The sequence below is a fragment of the Eublepharis macularius genome, chromosome 9, assembly GCF_028583425.1.
Source record: "Eublepharis macularius isolate TG4126 chromosome 9, MPM_Emac_v1.0, whole genome shotgun sequence".
In the NCBI taxonomy this organism is placed as follows: Eukaryota; Metazoa; Chordata; class Lepidosauria; order Squamata; family Eublepharidae; genus Eublepharis; species Eublepharis macularius.
Window position 1 is genome coordinate 3,315,519 of NC_072798.1, and position 18,804 is coordinate 3,334,322.

The window sequence follows — 18,804 nt, forward strand, 5'->3', positions numbered from 1 at the left end:
AAGTAACACTCTACAAATTTGATTCAAGCCATACAAAGGAGACCCTGATTAAGCACAGCAGTTCTAATAAGGTTCTTTCCCAGCCTCTGAGCCTCATTCACATCTCATGACAATATGAGCTGCTGGATGTCCTAAGGCGTCCCAATTTTTGCCTCTCTGAATATCAGCTTCTTTTTGAATATTTCCTCAACCTTGAACAGTGAGGGTGCCACACTTTCAAACATAAGGTTTTGCTGCCAAATTGGCAATCAAAACCCATGTGTCTCCACTTCCAGCAACCAGAATGACATAGCTGCAGAGTATGTCTCTCTCTGGGTCTGCCACAGGACTCTGTGTATTCGTGCAGAAGCCTTAGTGAGAATCAGGGCTTTTTTTCAGCTGGAACGCAGTGGAACAGAGCTCTGGCACCTCTTGAAAATGGTCACATGGCTGGTGGCCCCGCCCCCTGATCTCCAGACAGAGGGGAGTTTAGATTGCCTTCCACGCCACTTGGAGGGCAATCTAAACTCCCCTCTGTCTGGAGATCAGGGGGCGGGGCCACCAGCCATGTGACCATTTTCGCCAAGGGCGATTTAAACTTTTCTAAAACTCCCCCCTTGTTCCAGATGACCCAAAGTGACGTCATTGTGTGGTCCTGTGCTGGCAACCCACTGAGTTCCGCCACCTCTTTTCCCAGGAAAAAAAGCCCTGGTGAGAATTATCCCATCTCTTGTTTTTTTGATCCTGCACACATTAGTGTCTTAATTCCAGGAAACTAATGCCACTTCCCAGGCTAAGCCAAGCTTGCATGAACTGGGCTGAACAGTGCCAGAGGAGGTGGACGAGAAGGGTGGCATCGAAATGGATGTAACTGGTAAGTCTCTTCACAAAGGCTGGCCGGATTTCACCTAAAACAGGAATGCCTGTTTCCAAACACAGGAAAGAAGACACCTACATCTCCCCCTGGAAAACAGAATGGACGTTCTGCGCTGCATAAATCTCCATCTCTACACTTTTGCAGACATGCCAACGAACTGTGGTTTAGACAGCATGCCCTTGGCCTCAGAGCCTCTTGCTGTGCCATAAAGCAGTGTGGGACCGACTTCAAGATGTCTAAAAATGGCCCTGTCCTTGAGCAACCCCTAGGGTGGCTCCCCACTTCCCAAAGCAGCTCGTTGTCCAAGACTCTGGGCTGATCACATCTCTCATTCCATCCTGAAACTGCAACTTGGAGGCTCTGGCAGCCTTAATTTGCTCAGGGTTAGTTGGTTGCTTTTAGCATAGAGCAGCATTCTAAAATATTAATCCACCCACAGTCCGAAGTGGCATGCCCCAGAATCCCGTCACTTCATTTTGTGTAATGTACGGGTCTCCATTCACAGATGCAAGAGAACAACATGGAAGAATGCACAGGTTGTATGTGGGCAAATGTCATTCATTCAATGCTCACCCACTTTTTAAAAATCCCTGCAAGTAAAGAAAAAAATAGCACATCAGGGTGAAAGGTTCTAACCCACCCTGCTCCCTCTTGTGTTAGCTTTCTAGTTGCAAGGAGATTTGTTTGCTTGCTTGCTTAACTTGCCCCACCCCACTGCAGAGCCACACAGATGCAGACATTCCTGGGGCCATGCGCCTCTGCCTGTCAGCACAAGACCAGCTTCCCCTGGTCCAGACGTGGCCACTCTTTGAAGCCGTCCGGCAGGCCTCATGCTCAGAGCTTAATTTCCAGAGGTTTGTTTTCCCCATCAGAGTCCAGAGGGGGCACTTTTTCTCTCAAGACCCGCAGCATCACCTCTTCTTCAAGGGGTAAATGTGAAGCCAGGTACAAAAGTCCCCGGGCGGTACCAAGCAAAAGGAGCTCAGGCTCTCCATTCTAAGCCCTAACTGATCCTGGGTGCAGATCCTCCCCAGAGATTCCCTCCTGGTGCTTGCCCCCCAGCCCCTTGTCTGTTCAGTCCCTGGGCAATGTTGAACGTTGCCACGTATAGACGGGCCACCTACTGCTCCCCAGACATGTGGGCACGCATCATACCCTGCATGCGCTATTTGCAGCTGCATTATGCACGGATTATCGCTTGCACGGTGTGAGGTAACTGAGTCACGGTCCTATAAATACATCAAAAGGCTCTGGGTAGGACAGGCAGCTAACTGGGAGAAACAGAAGCCGGCCTTCTACCAGAGCAAGCACTGGGTGTGAGGGAGCCCTGCGCTGCTCATGCACTCCCACTGCAGAGCGGGGACAACCCTGGGGTTGTGCCCCCCCACCCCGTCCCCAGTAAATCTCCGCCCAGGTTTTGGCCTTCTGAGAACGCCTCCTGAAAATGAGGGTTTGCCTGAATGCCTGGAGCTGCCGCTCTTCAGTGACCTCCCCTCTCCAATGTCTCTAGCAGTTCGTCATTTGTTCACTTAATTTACACCCCTCTTTTCTCTCCAGTGGGACACAAAGCATTTTACATTATTATTATTATTATTATTATTATTATTATTATTAACAACCACCACCACCACCACCACCACAACATCATCATCATCCCGCAAGTGGGCTCAGGGCGGGTCACAACAGTAGATAAAATATACAAGATAAAATCACAATCAGTCAACACAGCTTTCTAATAAAACACCTGCTCACCGTATAAAAACCACATAACATCTGACGGAGGTGGAGGTGCGTGGTCGCTCATATATGGGAGGTAGACGGTCAATACCCCCTACAGTTTTCCTCTCCTCCATTTTTCCTCACAACAGCCCTGTGAGGAAGGTTAGGCTGGTAAAGTTTGAGCTAGGGTCTCCAAAATCCTAGTCCAACACTCTAACCACTACACCAAAGTTAAACCTCTGGGTGAGTGGATACAGAGCCAGTTTGGTGTAGTGGTGAAGAGCAGCAGGACTCTAATCTGGAGAGCCGGGTTTGATTCCCCACTCCTCCACTTGAAGCCAGCTGGGGTGACCTTGGCTCAGTCACAGCTCTCTCAGAGCTCTCTCAGCCCCACCCACCTCGCAGGTTGATAACGTGTTATTTTACAATTGAGTTTCGTCACATCTGTGGCAGCTGGTAAACCGGCACACTTTGTAACAAAAAAAGATTATTACCAAGACACTTGTATTCTTTGAAACCTGTTCCTCTAGAGGAACCTGGGCCGATCCGCCACATGCACAACACGACACAGCGTTGACTTCGTTGGTGTAATTTATTCTGCTTTCTTTTTGCTTAGCATTTAATTAGCACTCAGAGAACATGTACTAATTAATCTGAGCCAACTTGCTCAGTGCTTACTTATTTGGGAGTTCAACAGAACGTGTGTGAAATTTTCCCTCCAGGGGTTCAGCAACACAAAGCTTCCCAGAGCCTCATTCAATTAAAAGCATTCACACAGGGCAACACTTAACCCTAGAGAATCGCCCTGAAACATTCACTCTTACTCAGAGACGTGTGCTTGGGTGGAACCTGCCTTGGTGCAGATGTGAAGGAGGGACGTTTGTACACTCATGGAAACACTTCCTGGGAGATTTTCCAACCAATGACCCACGTTTGAATGTCGTCTCATGATTTCCCCCTTTATTCCGATCTGTTTCCCTTTCCTTGACACTTCCTAATTAAATGTTACCATCGTTTAAGATGAACGCTCAAAGAGCTGAGCTTGGCAGATGAAAGAAAAACATCTACTGTACAGCTAAAAATAAGCCTTGCAAAACCTGAACTACAGACCAAATCAGAGGGATAGCTTTGTTAGTCTGCCCCAGCCAAAATGACAAGGACTCTTGTGACACCTTAAAGACTACCAAATTTGTTTTGCCATAAGTTTTTGCAAGCCAGAACCCACTTAGCCAGGTAATCCAAGTCAGGTGCATCAGACAGATCCTAGCAGAGCTTTTCAGCAAGTTATTAAATTAGCTGCTGTAGCATAGTGGTTAAGTGGTCAGGCTGCAAGTTAGCACTCTGCCAGTTCAAATCCCACTACTGCCATGAGCTCAGCAGGTGGCCTTGGTGAAGCCACTCCTCTCAGCCCCTGCTGTATTGTGGGGAAACCTCGCTGCTCTGAGTGGGTCACATTATTGTTGTTGTTGTTGTTATTAAATGCAGGAAACCTCAATGGGGCCTACTGCTGACATGAGCTTGGCAGTCCGCAGCTCCCTTGCCATCAGCTTAAACTTGAGTTGCATAAATTATAATTTACAAAGAACGTCGAAATTAAAGCATGCTAATCAAACACATATTCTTTAAGGACGCTCCCACCTCATACTCACACCCTGCTCTCAATATGATCGAGCCATAGGATCTAAGTAAATTTATTAAAACATCCACACTGGTTTTCTTGCATTATCTTCCTTGTGGATGAAAACAGTGGCATTGCGAAAACTTCGAGGCCAAGAGTCTAAATGTTAAGTATCTTAAAGAGCTGGTAGCTACGAGCAGATGTGTGACTCCTGTTCACACAAACCTACCCACACACACCCACACACATGCCAGGACTGACCTTGGAGCCTCTGTATCTGCTTTGTGAAGATCTCCGCTTGGTAGGCGCTTGCAAGTCGCTCATCTTCTAGCAAACCTGCCGCAGAGATACCAAATCAGTGAATGGCGCCTTGGATTTTCTGGCTGATCATTTTGAACCTCCCGCACACAGAGAGATATGAAAAACAGCCTGCTGATCACTTTACAGCCCCCAGACAGCCCCCTTCCAACACCCCATGCTTCTGCCAATGACCAGCTCTACTACCACTGCCTGAAATCCGTGTCCTCCTCTTGAACGCAGGGAGAAAAGTGGTGAGGTTTTGCATCGGGATGGCATGGGCCAGTGTCACTGCTACTTCGAAGGCACCGGCAGGCCCATGAGCATGTCATAATTTTTTTTAATTAATTTTTTATTTTATTCATTGAATTAAAAGCCCAATAAAAAGGGCAGAAAGCAAAAATAAAGGAAAGGGTAATAAAAAGCTTACAAGAAGAAAACACAGAGCTTAGAAATTAAAGAATAATACATATTTCATTTTCATTCTTCTCTACAACACTTATCTTTTTTAACAAACATCATACTTAAAATTTAATCTCTCCAAAATTTCCTTTTCCATGACTACCTCCCTTCTATTTATTTTTTCCCAGATTTATCTTCTCAAAAATCAAAGTCACAAATCGTCGAATCATTTTTCCTTGTTTCACACAGAAAGTCAACAAAGGGATTCCAGTTAGCCAAAAAAGTAGACAATGGCCGTATCCACATGGCTTACCTTTGCTCGTAATGACCCGGAACATCGTGCAAAAAACGCGGAAGATCGCGTTTTTTCACGCGAGATTTGCGCGACATTGTTTGATGTCGATCTTCCGCATTTTCTGCGCGATGTTCCGGGTCGTTTCGGGGTTGTCGAGCAAAGGTAAGCCGCTAAATGTCAGAATTGACCTTGTTCAGTCAGACCAAGATCCACCTTGTTCTGCAACTCTATGTTCAGGATGCCAGTTTGGAAATCTCGCAAACCGGACATGCTGGAGGCTGCCGTGCCCTACTGCCTGTCTTCAGCAGCTGGTCTTCAGAGATACACTGCCACTGAACATGGAGGTTCCCTTTGAGATACCATGTCTTGCTTAACAGCCCTCAGCCCCAATGGCCCAAGCAGCCTCACCTCTCTTTCCACACTCACCTTGCAGCTGAAGGGAATCTTCTTCTTGCTTCAGGGCTATCTCCCGGGTCTCTTCCAGTTCTTCCAGGAGCTGCAATACCTGGGCCCGTAATTCATCCATCTCTTGGTCAGACTCTTTCTCATCTTCATCCGAAGACCCTGGATTCCTGAGCTGCTCTTCATCCTCATCCTCCTCTTCCTCCTCCTCCTCCTCTTCAGCCAATTCCAGGTTAGGAGAGTCTACCTCCCCTGATAGAGAACACATTTTTGTCAGCAAAACACAGTATTGAAGAAAAAGCACACCGCCAGCTTCCACACCACTAGCGGCCAAACCTCTCCAGCTGGGATTCTGCCTGTCCGGACAGACCACTAGATGTGAATGTGGTAGACCTGGGTTCGAGGCCACCTCTGAATAGCCTTGGACAAGTCAGCCTCAGTTCTCCAGTCCGGAGAATGGGAGGAACTGTCTGGTACAGCAGTTGCAAAGGGCAAAGAAAGAATATTACTGTGAACAAATGGTACCAGCCTGCCTTCCAGGTTTATTGTGAATAACCTACAAAGGTTCTCAGCGTTTTTTAAAAAGTGGGAGCCACTTCTAAACTCAGCACACTTTAGGTAACAAAGTGACTTCACTCTGCCTTTCTCCTCTCCAACGTAAAATGCAAGAATATCACGTGAAGCAAATTTGTATTTCATTTAGCGTGGGCAGTATTTAGCAATCCAGGCATACACTGGATTTCATCGTCCTTTTGCATGCAATGTATGAACTCAAATTTGCCTTCCAGCTTCTGAGAATCAACTCTTCACACTCACTCGGTTCCTCCATCTACCACCTGGCCTTAAAATCTACCTGCAAGATAGTCACGACTCACTTTGGGGGACCAACTCACAGTGTGAGTGATAGGAAAGATCCAGAGGTGTTAGCCGCATTAGTCTGTAGTAGCAAAATAGTAAAGCGTCCAGTAGCACCTTTAAGACTAACCAACTTTCTTGTAGCATAAGCTGTCAAGAACCACAGCTCTCTTCGTCAGATGCAGTGTTAGCTTTCGAGAACCACAGCTCTCTTCGTCAGATGCAGTGTCAGCTTTCGAGAACCACAGCTCTCTTCGTCAGATGCAGTGTCGGCTTTCAAGAACCACAGCTCTCTTCATCAGATACAGTGTCAGCTTTCGAGAACCACAGCTCTCTTAGTCAGGTGCAGTGTCAGCTTTCGAGAACCACAGCTCTCTTCATCAGATGCATCTGATGAAGAGAGCTGTGGTTCTTGAAAACTGTCGATGCATCTGACAAACAGAGCTGTGGTTCTCAAAAGCTTATGCTACAAGAAAGTTGGTTAGTCTTAAAGGTGCTACTGGACTCTCTACTATTATGGATAGGAAAGTATTCTGCATCCTAGAAACAACCACAGAAAGGTCAGGCTGTTACCTACCCTGTGTTGGTGATTGGGTTTTTTTAATTAATTGTTGCAACTCGCTTTGAGAATTCCATTGAAAAGCAAGATGCAAATATTTTAATTAATAAACAAATGCTTGCCAAGGCTGAGAAAGTTAGAGCAACAAACCAAGAGGCACCCCCAGTATACAGAACCAAATAACTTGGTGGATAAACCACAACTGGAGAGAATACAATACAGAGATACAAAAGTCAATGAGTACAAGTATAAAGTGTATTCTATTGAAAAGTGGCTAGTGCTTCTAATAAATACCTATATACTCCCAATAAATATTCATACAAATATAAGATTCCAGTATTCATAAATAATTACAACAAGATCACTTAATAATGGTGTCAGCCGCATACATAAAGTTCACGGACTCTCAAATGTAAAATCAATATCTTAATAATGGTGTCAGCCGCATCTTCTTCTGTAATGATACTAAAGCCAGAGAAAGATGTTCAAGACAAAGCTGGAACTCCACAGGTAAGTATTCCAATAATCCAACAGTGTATTCTTTAAAGCATTCTCAATCAAAAACCATGCAAAAAGGGGGAAGATACAAGGACACTCTGTGCAAAACAAGGTAGGAATTCCACAGGTGAGTCTTTGCGTGGTTCAAAATCATGGATTTAATATTTTCTTTCCCATTTAAATGAAGATGGTATAGATGAAAAAGAGACTCAAAAAGCTCCGTAACTCAAAGAAGTAAGTGTTACACAGGTAAGACTCTAAATAATTCAACATCTCTAATGTAGCATCTTGTTTTTAATTTCAGGTGGAAACCGTATGGATGAAAGGGGACCCAAAGGACCCCGTTGCCCGACAAGTGGCTGGCTAGATATTAACTTGTTTCATAGCATGTACGGCATCAGGGGATGAAAAAGTCGGTCCACCCATAGACAAAATGCATTCTAATAACAGCACTTAACACATTCTCTCGGCGTTCATTGGCTTTTGTATCTCTTTATTGTATTTTCTCCAGTTGTGGTTTATCCACCAAATTATTTGGTTAAGGCTGGGAAAGTAGCAGGTTGGCCCAAGCAGAGATGCTGGAAAACAAAGCCTAAAGGACCATTGCTGGATGCTGCATCTGTCGGGGTTTCCTGTTGTGCCCTGATCATTCCACTACAGCCCATACATTTACACGCAGGTAATGTGCAAAGATCCTGATATTCTCCAGAAAGGGATTCCGTTCCCAGACCTGTAAACATGAGAAAGTACCAAAACCTGTCTAATACAACCATCTGCCCTTAGAGAAGACCCACCACCTGCCCCAAGGAATCAATATAATTTCAGCCATGGCATGGCTTGTGGCCTTGGTCTTATTGCCTCTAAACATGTACAGAGTACAATTCATGGAGTAAACCACAGGGCTCCTTATCTTTACTGTAGCGACCCGGGAATTTTGCACAGACATGAGGTGTGCCATGCTGCAGTCATTTGGGGGAGGAGGTAGTGGTTAGAATGTTAGGCTAGGACTTGGAAGATCTGGGTTCAAGTTCTCCACTAAGGGTCCAATGACATATTATGCTTTCCCTGAGTCCATCACTGGGTCTCATCTACAGACAAAGGCTGGGAGTTCAGTGCTGAGAACTCAGAGCCGAACCACACGATACGAATTACACGCGAATGACATGGAAACTTACTTACACGTGTTCCAACATTGTTTTCAACTACACGCGCCAGGACTGCAGGACCTCCATCGAACCCGTGTTCACGGTGGCACGGGTTTTCTCCGCGTACCTCCAAGATATCCCATCATGCATCTCTACTTTGCACAGATAGGTAGTGGAAGATATAGGAAATAAGGATGCTCTGCATTGCTGACTTACTGATCATGACCGCGTACACGCGGTGTCGCAGCTACACTGGAGCAGAAAATTTTGAATGCGTGCCTGGACCAGGACACGTGCTCAGCGATCGAATGCTAGACACGGGCATTTGGGGTAAGACAGGACTCCTGACACTCGCTCTGTCTCGTGTAATTCGTATCGTGTGGTTCGACTCTCAGTTCCCAGGTGGACAGGGGCCCAATTCCAATCAGTACTACAATGCACAGGACATGTACTGCACTTAAATTTCTCACAAAGGGCTAAATAATTTTATTTATTTATTTATTTATTTATTTATTTATTTACTTTTATTTTTATTTTATTCGATTTATATTCCACCCTCCCAGCACCAGCAGGCTCGGGGCAGATTACAACCATGTCTGCTTGTTTGTTTTACAGAATTGATACCCTGCCTTTCTGCCCTCACAAGGGCCACCAAGGCAGCTAATACTTTAAACACACAAACAATAATATCACATTTTAAAACCATTAAAACCACCCAAGTAAAGCATCATTAAAACAATACGTACAAAACAAAAGAACAACTAAAAACGATTAAAACGATTATATAACAGCTCCCTTAGTCCATTTCAGTTCAGAAAAATGGCGCAGAGGGAAAGGGGCAAGCTCCCCCCCCCCTGCCTGCCCATGCCCCAATCTTGATCTGAATCGTGGCCCCATCCTGGGCTTGGCAATTGAGGTCTGAACACAGAATTCCTAGAACTCCTCTGTCAACCGGATGCAGACAGAAACGTGGGAGAAGTCTAAGGTGACTTCAGGCCTGATATAACCACAAATGTCACTTCAGCCAGTCCTTCCCTCTCAACTTCATGTGCCACACAGCAGGGGACAACAACACCAGCACCCTGACACTGCCTTGAGGTCCTCAGAGGAACAGCGGGATTAAAATAGGACAGACTGTAAAACGGCTTTAAGATACCAACTTCCTGGGCATTCGAGTTCAGAACATGCAACCAAGCTAGCAGAAAATATTCTGGAGAAATCCAGGTGTCCCCCCCAGCAGGCGATCCCTGCATTGAATATATAGTTACCAACTTTTTTCCGGCTGGGCTCCAATGCCTTTAACATCTGCATCAGAAACAGAACTTTTTCTGAACTGATAAACAGACATGCCCACCTCCTCTTCCATGCCAGAGCATGCATTTGTTGCAGCTTTGTGGTAGGTGGTCTAAAAAAACCCTGGCACCTGGATATTGCCTTATAGCAAGGACATTCCCCTGTCCATTACATTCAGTCAAGATGCTGCCACCACTGCCTTTGGATGAAGGGGTTACCTGTCCGCACTTGCCTTTTCTCCCCTCCCAGGGAAGGGGGTTTGGTCTCAAACAGCCAAAGCATATGGGGATGGAAGGGGTAAACCTTTTCTGTTCCTCCCTCCCATGGCACAGCATCTCCCCTGCTTTGGTTCTGAATAATATGTTGGACTGCCCAGTTTTTGCCACAGCCTTGATATGCCACAAATGCAAGCAAGTGGCGCCCTCCCCTGGCAGAGACTTGGAACTCCTCTAGGAGGTCTCACCTTTTAACTAGGAATCAAGAGTTCACTGCAGGCCTTTTTAGGATTCTTTTTCTTGATTCTTATCTGGGAGTCTTTTTTTATATAAAGGAAAATAAGAAGAGTAGGAACTCTGTCTTGATATCTGACTCTCGGAAGCTCCTACCCTGGAAATCTAGCTGGTCTTTAAGGTGCTACCAGACCCGAATTTTGCTCTTCTGCTACTGACTAATACAGTGACCCACCTGAAACTATCTTCACACTGTAGTTTCAGCCTAGAGTGCTCCTTGAGATGCTACTTTTCTAGGTACAGAAAGTCTCCCGCTCCTTGGGAAAACATTTAGCCAGGCAAAGTGTACCATCTGCAGTCTACAAGGGCATTGAAGCAGGACGCGCCCCACAATCTCAGCTACTGATCTGGCCCAGATCAGGTCTCAGCTACAGCACAAACATACATCACAGTCCTTTTTTTGGTGGATTTAAGATCAGTGGCACATGATGGTGTGTGTGGTATGCATGCCAAAGACCGCAGGTTCAAGCCACAGCATCAGCGTGCAAAGAAGCTCAAGTGCTGGGAACAGCCTTTCTCTGCTGCAATGCCTGGGGCAGTTTGCAAATTCCAAGTTGGGAAATTCCTCGGGATGTGTGAGTGGAGCCTGTGGAGGGTGGGGCTTGTGGAGGGGAGGGGCCTCAGTAGTATATAATGACATACAGTCCATTCTCCAAAGCTTCCATTTTCTCCAGAGGAATCGATCTCTGTTGTCCGGAGATCAGTTGTAATTCCAGGAGATCTCCAAGCTCCTCCTGCGGGTTGGCAACCCTAGCCTGGAGAGCCAGTCAGACACATCAATGACCCGATTCGGCATATTGCTGTTTCTTGCATTCAACTTTTCCGTCTTCGTTTTATTGATTTTAGTGGAGAGAAAAACTCAAGGTGAACGAGAAACCCTGTTCATGCAGCTTGTCACTGTAGAGGGGGATGCTATTTTAGCCGCCGGCAGAGAGTTCTGTGTAGCTTAAAGGCCTTGCGGAGTCCCTTGTCATGATCCGAGAGCGGTTTACAGCCCGAAAGCAAGTCCTGCTGTGTTCCGTGGGGCTTGCTCTCAAGCCTCAGATTGCAGCCTCACTCTAATAAAATGTGGAGTTAGTCTAAAGTAGGAGGGTTTTCCCCTTACATCACATCAGGCCCAGCCAAGGCAGAGAAGAGTCATCTAAGATCCTTGGAACTGCCAACGTTGGGCATTGAGGAACCCAAGACCTTTCACACACATACAAAGTCTGTTCTCTAGAGCCAAATGAAATAAGCCTATTTAAAACCAGCCTCTCGCTGGCACGGGAGAGTCTGTTGAAAGGGCACATCTGGCTCGTTTGCCACTTAAAAGACGCTGCCAACTTGAATGTTACCATTTTGCACGCAAGGACAGCTTTTATGCACATGTCAGTCCCAAGAGGGTGGGATCCTCGTGTGTTCTCGTTAGGGAAGGAGGTCAAGGCTTTCCTCAATGCCCCCAGAAACAAGCCCTGATGGGGCAGCAAGCCCAGGCAACCTCTGCTTTAAAACATAGCAGTGGGAATCACGGGAGAGCCACCCGATTCCAGCTCTAGAAGGCCGAAGAAAGGGAGAGGGGCCTGGCTGCATGCCTGCAGGAAGCATTTCGAATTCCCATTAAGCTCCCAAATTCATGTGACTCATAGAGGGTGAAGGGTGTAAAAGACAAGCTGTTTAGCTCTATGCCCTTCCAAACCCAAAGGCCCCAAGCCAGGAAAGAGGGAAACAGAGAATGCCGAGGAACGCCATCCATTTACGGATGCATTGGCCTGGGTTGCAGTTTCCCTCCTGGCGGTGAGCCCTCCCGGCTCATGGCTCTCTGCAAGGCTGGCCTGAGACCGCTTAGAATTACAACCGCTCTCCAGAAGACAGAGATTGTTCCCCTGGAGAAAATGGCTGCGTGGAGAGGGGACTTTATGGCATTACAGCCAGCTGGGGTCCATCCCCTCCCCAAGCCCCACCCTCTCCAGGCTCCACCCCCCAAAATCTCCAGGAATTTCCCAACCCACACCTGGCAACACCACTCGCTATGTGGTTGCCCATGGAGGAAACTTTTGAAGCGTAGCTGCTGGAAAACAGGGTTGCACCTGCCTGTAATTGTGGTTCATCGACTGTTCTTCTATGCAGGCACATGCGCATGCGCAGGACTGGCCTGTGCATGTGAAGTTCCCATGTGGAACTGCACAGAAGACACGACGATGAACGGTGGCTTTTAAATCTGCAACAGAAGGCCATGGAAGAGCCTGAAAAGTTCACCCACCATTGGCAATATTCAGCAGCCTGCGAGTGAACATTTCAAGGGCAGAACGTCCCAGCCTTTCATAACCTCACACTGAAATGCCTGGCTAACCTCATGCACCCAGCAGTGTGTATTCTAGTCTATGAAAGTTCTCCCTCAAATCAAAGCCTCCTGATCTTTACGGTGCCACAGAACTCCTGTTCATCTTTTGTGTACATTTTTTGCCAACAACTCCAAGACACTCTCTCACACATGGTGCAAAGGGGTCCAGGTGGCATGTGTTGAATTCCATGCTACGGAGAGGTCGGAAGGAGGGCCACTCTCCTCTCGGCCTTGGCGTGGGGCAGAACTACGGCTGGCTGAGCCAGGGGCTCCTGATGCCAACCAAGCTCCCAGCCCTGCCCTGCTCTCTTCCCTCCTCCTGAACTACATACTCCAGAACTTCTGCTCCCCCCTCCGGCCTCAGCTGGCAGGGGGAGGGAACAGAAATCAGCAGGTTGTAGAGGACACAAGCAATATGGCCACCCCACTAGGATTGGGAGGGAGGCCTGGGCAATGCATTTGTCCGGCTGCTGGGGCTGTATTCCCCACCCTGGACCCAGCCTTCAAAGAGGGAGCAGGGCTGAAGTGGCACAACAGGAGAGGAGCCATCTTGGTCTCTGGCACTCTTTGAGGGCCAAAGGCATCCAGAAAGGAACAGGTAAGGAGGAGTTTGAGGCCACTCATGCTGTGGTTTGAACAGAAGACCACACACACAAAGCCTACAAAGCAGACAATAATAGAATCATAGAATAACAACAACAAAATCAACAACATCATTCTATTTCTATACCGCCCTTCAGGACAACTTAATGCCCACTCAGAGCGGTTTACAAAGTATGCCATTATTATCCCCACAACAATCACCCTGTGAGGTGGGTGGGGCTGAGAGAGCTCTGAGAGAGCTGTGAGTGACCCAAGGCCACCCAGCTGGCTTCAAGTGGAGGAATGGGGAGTCAAACCCGGCTCTCCAGATTAGAGTCCCATGCTCAGTCATAGAGTTGGAATCATAGAGTTGGAAGGTACCTCCAGAGTTATCTAGTCCAACCCCCTGCACAATGCAGGAAATTCACAACTACTCCCCCCTACACACACACACACACACACACACACACACACACACACACACACACACACACACACACACACACACACACACACACACACACACACACACACACACACACACACACACACACACACACACACACACACACACACACACACACACACACACACACACACACACACACAGTGACTCCCTGCTCCATGCCCAGAAGATGGCAAAACACCATCAGGATCCCTAGCTAAACTGGACTGGGGAAAATTGCTTCCAGACTCCAAAGATGGCAATTGGCATTACCCTGAGTGTGTAAGAAGGGGCCAGGAGAACTAAGCGCTAATGTAACCCTTCCTGCCCGCCCACCCATGGTCTGCCCAGGTTCACAGAATCAGCATTGCTGTCAGATGGCCATCTAGCCTCTGCTTTAAAAGCTCCAAAGCGTTTTATAGATTGGCAGAGATGTGTTGTCCTGACCAAGACAGCCCAAGCTAGTCCCATCTTGTCAGATCTTGGAAGCTAAGCAGGGTCAGCCCTGATTAGTGCTTGGATGGGAGACCTCCAAAGAAGTCATAGAATCATAGAGCGGGACCACAAGTGACGCCTGACACAGGTTGGACACTTGCCAGCTTCCCTCAAGTTTTGGCGGGAAAGGTAGGCAGCTTGGCGGAATGTTGGACAAGTGACAGTTGAAAAGTCCATTGGACAGCAGTCAGAGAGCCAAGCTGCAAGACCAGGACGCCTACATTTCCCATCAAAACTTGAGGGAAGCGGACTAGTAGTGTCCAACCTGTGTCAGGCGTCACTTGTGGTCCCGCTCACAGAGTTGGAACAGACTTCCAGGGTCATCTAGTCCAACCCCCTGCACAATGCAGGAAATTCACAACTACCCCCCACACCCCTCAGTGACCCCTGCTCCATGCCCAGAAGATGGCAAACCACCATCAGGATCCCTAGCCAAACTGGCCTGGGGAAAATTGCTTCCTGATCCCAAGGCGGTGATTGGCCGTACCCTGGGCCTGTAGGAAGGGGCCACGAAAACGAAGCACTGAAGTAGCCCTTCCTGCCCTCCCTCTCACTATCTGCCCAGGTTCAGAGAATCAGCATTGCTGTCAGATGGCCATCTAGCCTCTGCCTAAAAACCTCCAAAGAAGGAGAGGCCACCATCTTGGACGTATGAACACACGAAGGACACCTGAAGCTGCCTCATACTGAATCACACCTCCATCAAAGTCAGAATGGTTCACTCAGACTAGCAGACCTTTTACACCACCTCCTACCTGATCCTTTAAACCAGAGTTGTTGCCAGAGATTGAACCCGGGTCCTTCTGCATGCCAAGCAACTGCTCTGCCCCTGCACCCCAGCCCCTCCCAAAGGGGCACCTTGTTTCTTCTGCACTGCTCTCAGGAGGGGCGTCCAGTCGTACAAAAGCCATCCTCAGCCACACTGTTGCCAAAACCAAGTCTGTGCCTCGGACACATCCATGCAGCCTTCCGCCTACAACAGCTCCCTTTAAGGTATCGCTGGACAGTATCTATAACGTCAACTCGAGACATCGACTTTCTTCAATCATCAGTCTCATTTTATAGCAATTTCTCACAACTGTGAAAAAATCCTTTGGGGGCCAAAGAAACTAGACTGCATGTAGAACTGACAGTGTGTTATTCATGTTACTCATGGAAACATGCAAAGCTGTTGTGGACTAAGCTAAATGCATTTATCCAGGCTGTTGACCAGAAATTGTGGTGGCAGAGGCCACATCTGGAACCACCTATACGCAAAGCATGTGCTTTAACATTGACCTACGGCTCCGTTTTGTGGGGAGGGGTTGTGAGCTACGCAGGCGGTGAAGCGCCACCTCAAGGAATCCTGCTCAGTCCCCATCCAGTTCATATGTGCGCGGTGGCTGAGAACGGTGGTTGTACATCCCCCTCTGCAACACTGAGCAAAGCTTACCTCGTGCCATGATTGGTTTTAATTTTATATCTGGCACTGTATTATTGATTTTATATTTTATTTTATGTCATTGCAATATTGTTAATGTTGTTACGTGCCCTGAGCCGGCTCATGGGGAGGGTGGGCTTGAAATGCAATACATTAAATTGAATTTATTTATTCATTTATTTTATGTCATTTATAGTCCGCCTTTCTCACTGAGGCTCAAGGTGGATCACACAGTGTGAGAGAGGGTTGCCAGCCTCCAGGTAGTGGCTGGAGATCTCCCGGAATTACAACTGGTCTCCAGGCCACAGAGATCAGTTCACCTGGAGAAAATGGCTACTTTGGGGGGTGGGGTGGAGTTTATGCAATTAGGCCATGCCAAGGTCCTTTCCCTCCCCAAACCCCACTTTCTCCAGGTTTCTCCAGGTTTCACCCCCTAGATCTCCAGGAATTTCCCAACTTGGAGCTGGCAACCCTAGTGTGAGAGCAGTACAATCAGTAGCAAGGACAAGGGTAGGCATTTCCATACAGTGTCAGGAACATTTCCATAAACAATGCCATAGGGTAAATAAACACAAGTTTACAAAGACAGAGCATTAGCAAGAATCCAATACAAAGTTGAAGAAATGCTGGAACAGAACATAAGCAATTCTAAGACTGGCATTAGACAACATGAAGCAGTGGTAGCTCATAGGAGCACATATTTAAAGCAACAGATAGTCCGTAAGGCAACATAGTGGTGAAGTCTATGGTCCCTAACTCATTAGCGAAGCATCTGAGACCCCCTCCCCACAACACAGCCCTCCTATTTGAATAAAGAGCCTTTTTGAATAATTCAGTTTTGCATCGTTTGCAGCTAGCCCGCAGAGTGGGGGCTCTCCTGACCTCTTCAGGCAGGCAGTTCCGCAGGGTAGGGGCCACCACAGAGAAAGCCCGCGTCACAGCCGTTCATATGGTCTTGCTCCCTGCTCCCCATTATTGGTCATTACCAGAGAAGTTGCAGAGAAACATGAAACGTTGTGATGTCACGACACAACGTGTGTGCTGTCACTGAGAAGGCAGTGACTCCTGTTTAACTTGCCATCCTTTGAAAATGCTCTCCTACGCACACTTAACTTGAAAGTCAGAAACTCTGAAACCAGACTAAAGATGAATCGGAGCAGGCTGATATTGTACACACCTGGGAATACGCTATGGAACTCAGTGGGTTCTTACTCTGACGTCACACACACAAGCGGTGAGGTCTAGAAGCTTTAAAAAAAATCAAGTGGCTCTCTTGTATCCAGTACCAAATTCTAACTAAATTCTGCAATTCCAGTCTCTGTGCTTGCGTGGTGACGATTATAGACTATCCAAACCACAGTTTGCAGTCGGCTGTTTCCTCAATGGTGCAGCGCAAGAAACAAGCCCTCAAAAGGCAGTAGTATTGAAATCCTAAATCCTGACCTTCCGCAGGTAGTCTACAGTCCAGTGACGGCCGAGTAGCTCCAAGCCTCCCCCCTCTTTTCTAGATAGCAAATAAAGGTTTGTGGCATTTCAGCGTCCTAATCAGCAAGTCTTCTTCAAGACTTTCTCTGTCTCTCTACCTGCAGAGAGCGTGGGCCCTTTCGCCCTGCAGTTTGCAGTCAAAGGTAAACTGCCTTGGCCCACAGAAGTTCCACTCTGGGCTACGGCAAGTTTGGTGGGGGGAAAGTGGTCGCAGAAGCAGAGCTCCAGAGAAGTCCAGTGTAAGCAGGGGCCGGAATAGCCGGTTCAGGTTTTTGAGGGCCCCAGACTTCAGGGTTCTCTTCGAACAAAGGGGGGTGGATTAGAGTGGGGGGCACTTTGGGGCACTCTAAGAGGCTGGCACTTTGGAGTCCTGTCTGCATTGGAGATCCAGAGTTGGGGCGAGTGGCAAATGCTTCTAAATGCCCCTCTTCCGTTCCCTATGAAATCTCTCCATTGACTGGCCCTGCCCCAGGGTTGCCAAACGGCCCCTTATACTTATTCCCAGTGGAAGATTGCTTCTCCCCCCCCAAAAAAAATCTCATTGAGCCTCTCTCCTGGAGCCTGAACAATGGTTACATAACTGGGTCATTTGGCACTTTGAAAAAGAGGGGAGGGGAGCGCCTGCCTCTTACAAGACCAGAGAAGCCCCCTCCCGGGCTGCAGCTCTTATAAATGCAGTTGCAAGGAGGGGGCACATCTAATGGGGGGAGAATAACCTTCTGCCCCTTGTGTGGTGACCTGGAGACCCAGAGGCAGGATCTGGCTGGCTGTGACACCCCTTTAGCCCCCCACCCCTGCCCCCCCACCCCCAGTCCATGACTGCATTTAGGTTCTCCCTGTCGTGGCCCCGATTCTGTTCCCCAAACAACCCAGAAATGCTGAGTGTGTGCCTTGGGGGGGCTATTTCTCCCCCCATCAATTCCTTGCTGCCGAAGCAACCGAGTCATCAACCAAGGTGTGACATTCTACACGGGGTGGGGGGTTCGGTTTGTAGCAGAGTAGGGGGGGGCGGGTTGCATCCTGATGGGACAGGCGGGGAGATCCACCACGAGATATGGACTGGGGGCAGCTACAGGTGGAAGGAAGGGGCAGAAGGTAGATGGGGAAGCACGGGGGGGGGGCAGCTGGAAGAAGAAGAAAGAAAGATGTGCAGGAGATAAAGGCGCACGAAAGGCAGAGAGGCAGCAGGGGGCTCCGCTGGGGGATGTGAGGAAGGGTGGGGGTAACAGCGGGGCGCAGGGGGGATTTTGCAGGGGGGGTGATGCCACAGCTACAGCCCCCTCCCCTCCCCCCACTGACCTGCTCTCTCCTTCCTCCTCCCGGGCAGCTGCATCCCAGCCGCTTCCATGGCCGTTCCCGGAGCAAGAAGCAGGCAGAGAGGAGGGGGGAGGCTGGGGGAGGGGGGAGAGGAGGAGGAGCAGGCCGGGCCCACCCCCAGGCCAGCACAGACACACACACACAAGACTGAGGGGGGAGGAAAGCCGTCCCCATCGGTACAACCTGGGCTGGCATAAGCAAAATCCAGCACGCATTTGTAACGCTCATGCTGGCGCACGCACGCACCAATGATCCCCATGCACACACATGGATCCTGCTCTCTGGCCAATGC

The 18,804-nt window shown here is 48.3% G+C and overlaps 1 protein-coding gene across 3 annotated transcripts in view; it reads right to left on the minus strand.

Moving 5' to 3' along the window:
• CCDC136 (coiled-coil domain containing 136) overlaps nucleotides 1-18,569 on the minus strand; it is a 40,503-nt gene extending 21,934 nt beyond the window's left edge. For all 3 annotated transcript variants that reach the window (XM_054988951.1, XM_054988955.1, XM_054988954.1), the window contains exons 1-3: nucleotides 18,495-18,569; nucleotides 5,614-5,841; nucleotides 4,455-4,529 (exon numbers count right to left, since the gene is read on the minus strand). In XM_054988951.1, coding sequence (XP_054844926.1) covers nucleotides 4,455-4,529; nucleotides 5,614-5,841; nucleotides 18,495-18,543 — 352 coding nt within the window. In that variant the 5' untranslated portion in view covers nucleotides 18,544-18,569. The remainder of the gene's footprint in view (nucleotides 1-4,454; nucleotides 4,530-5,613; nucleotides 5,842-18,494) is intronic.
• Between the last annotated feature and the right edge of the window lie 235 nt (nucleotides 18,570-18,804).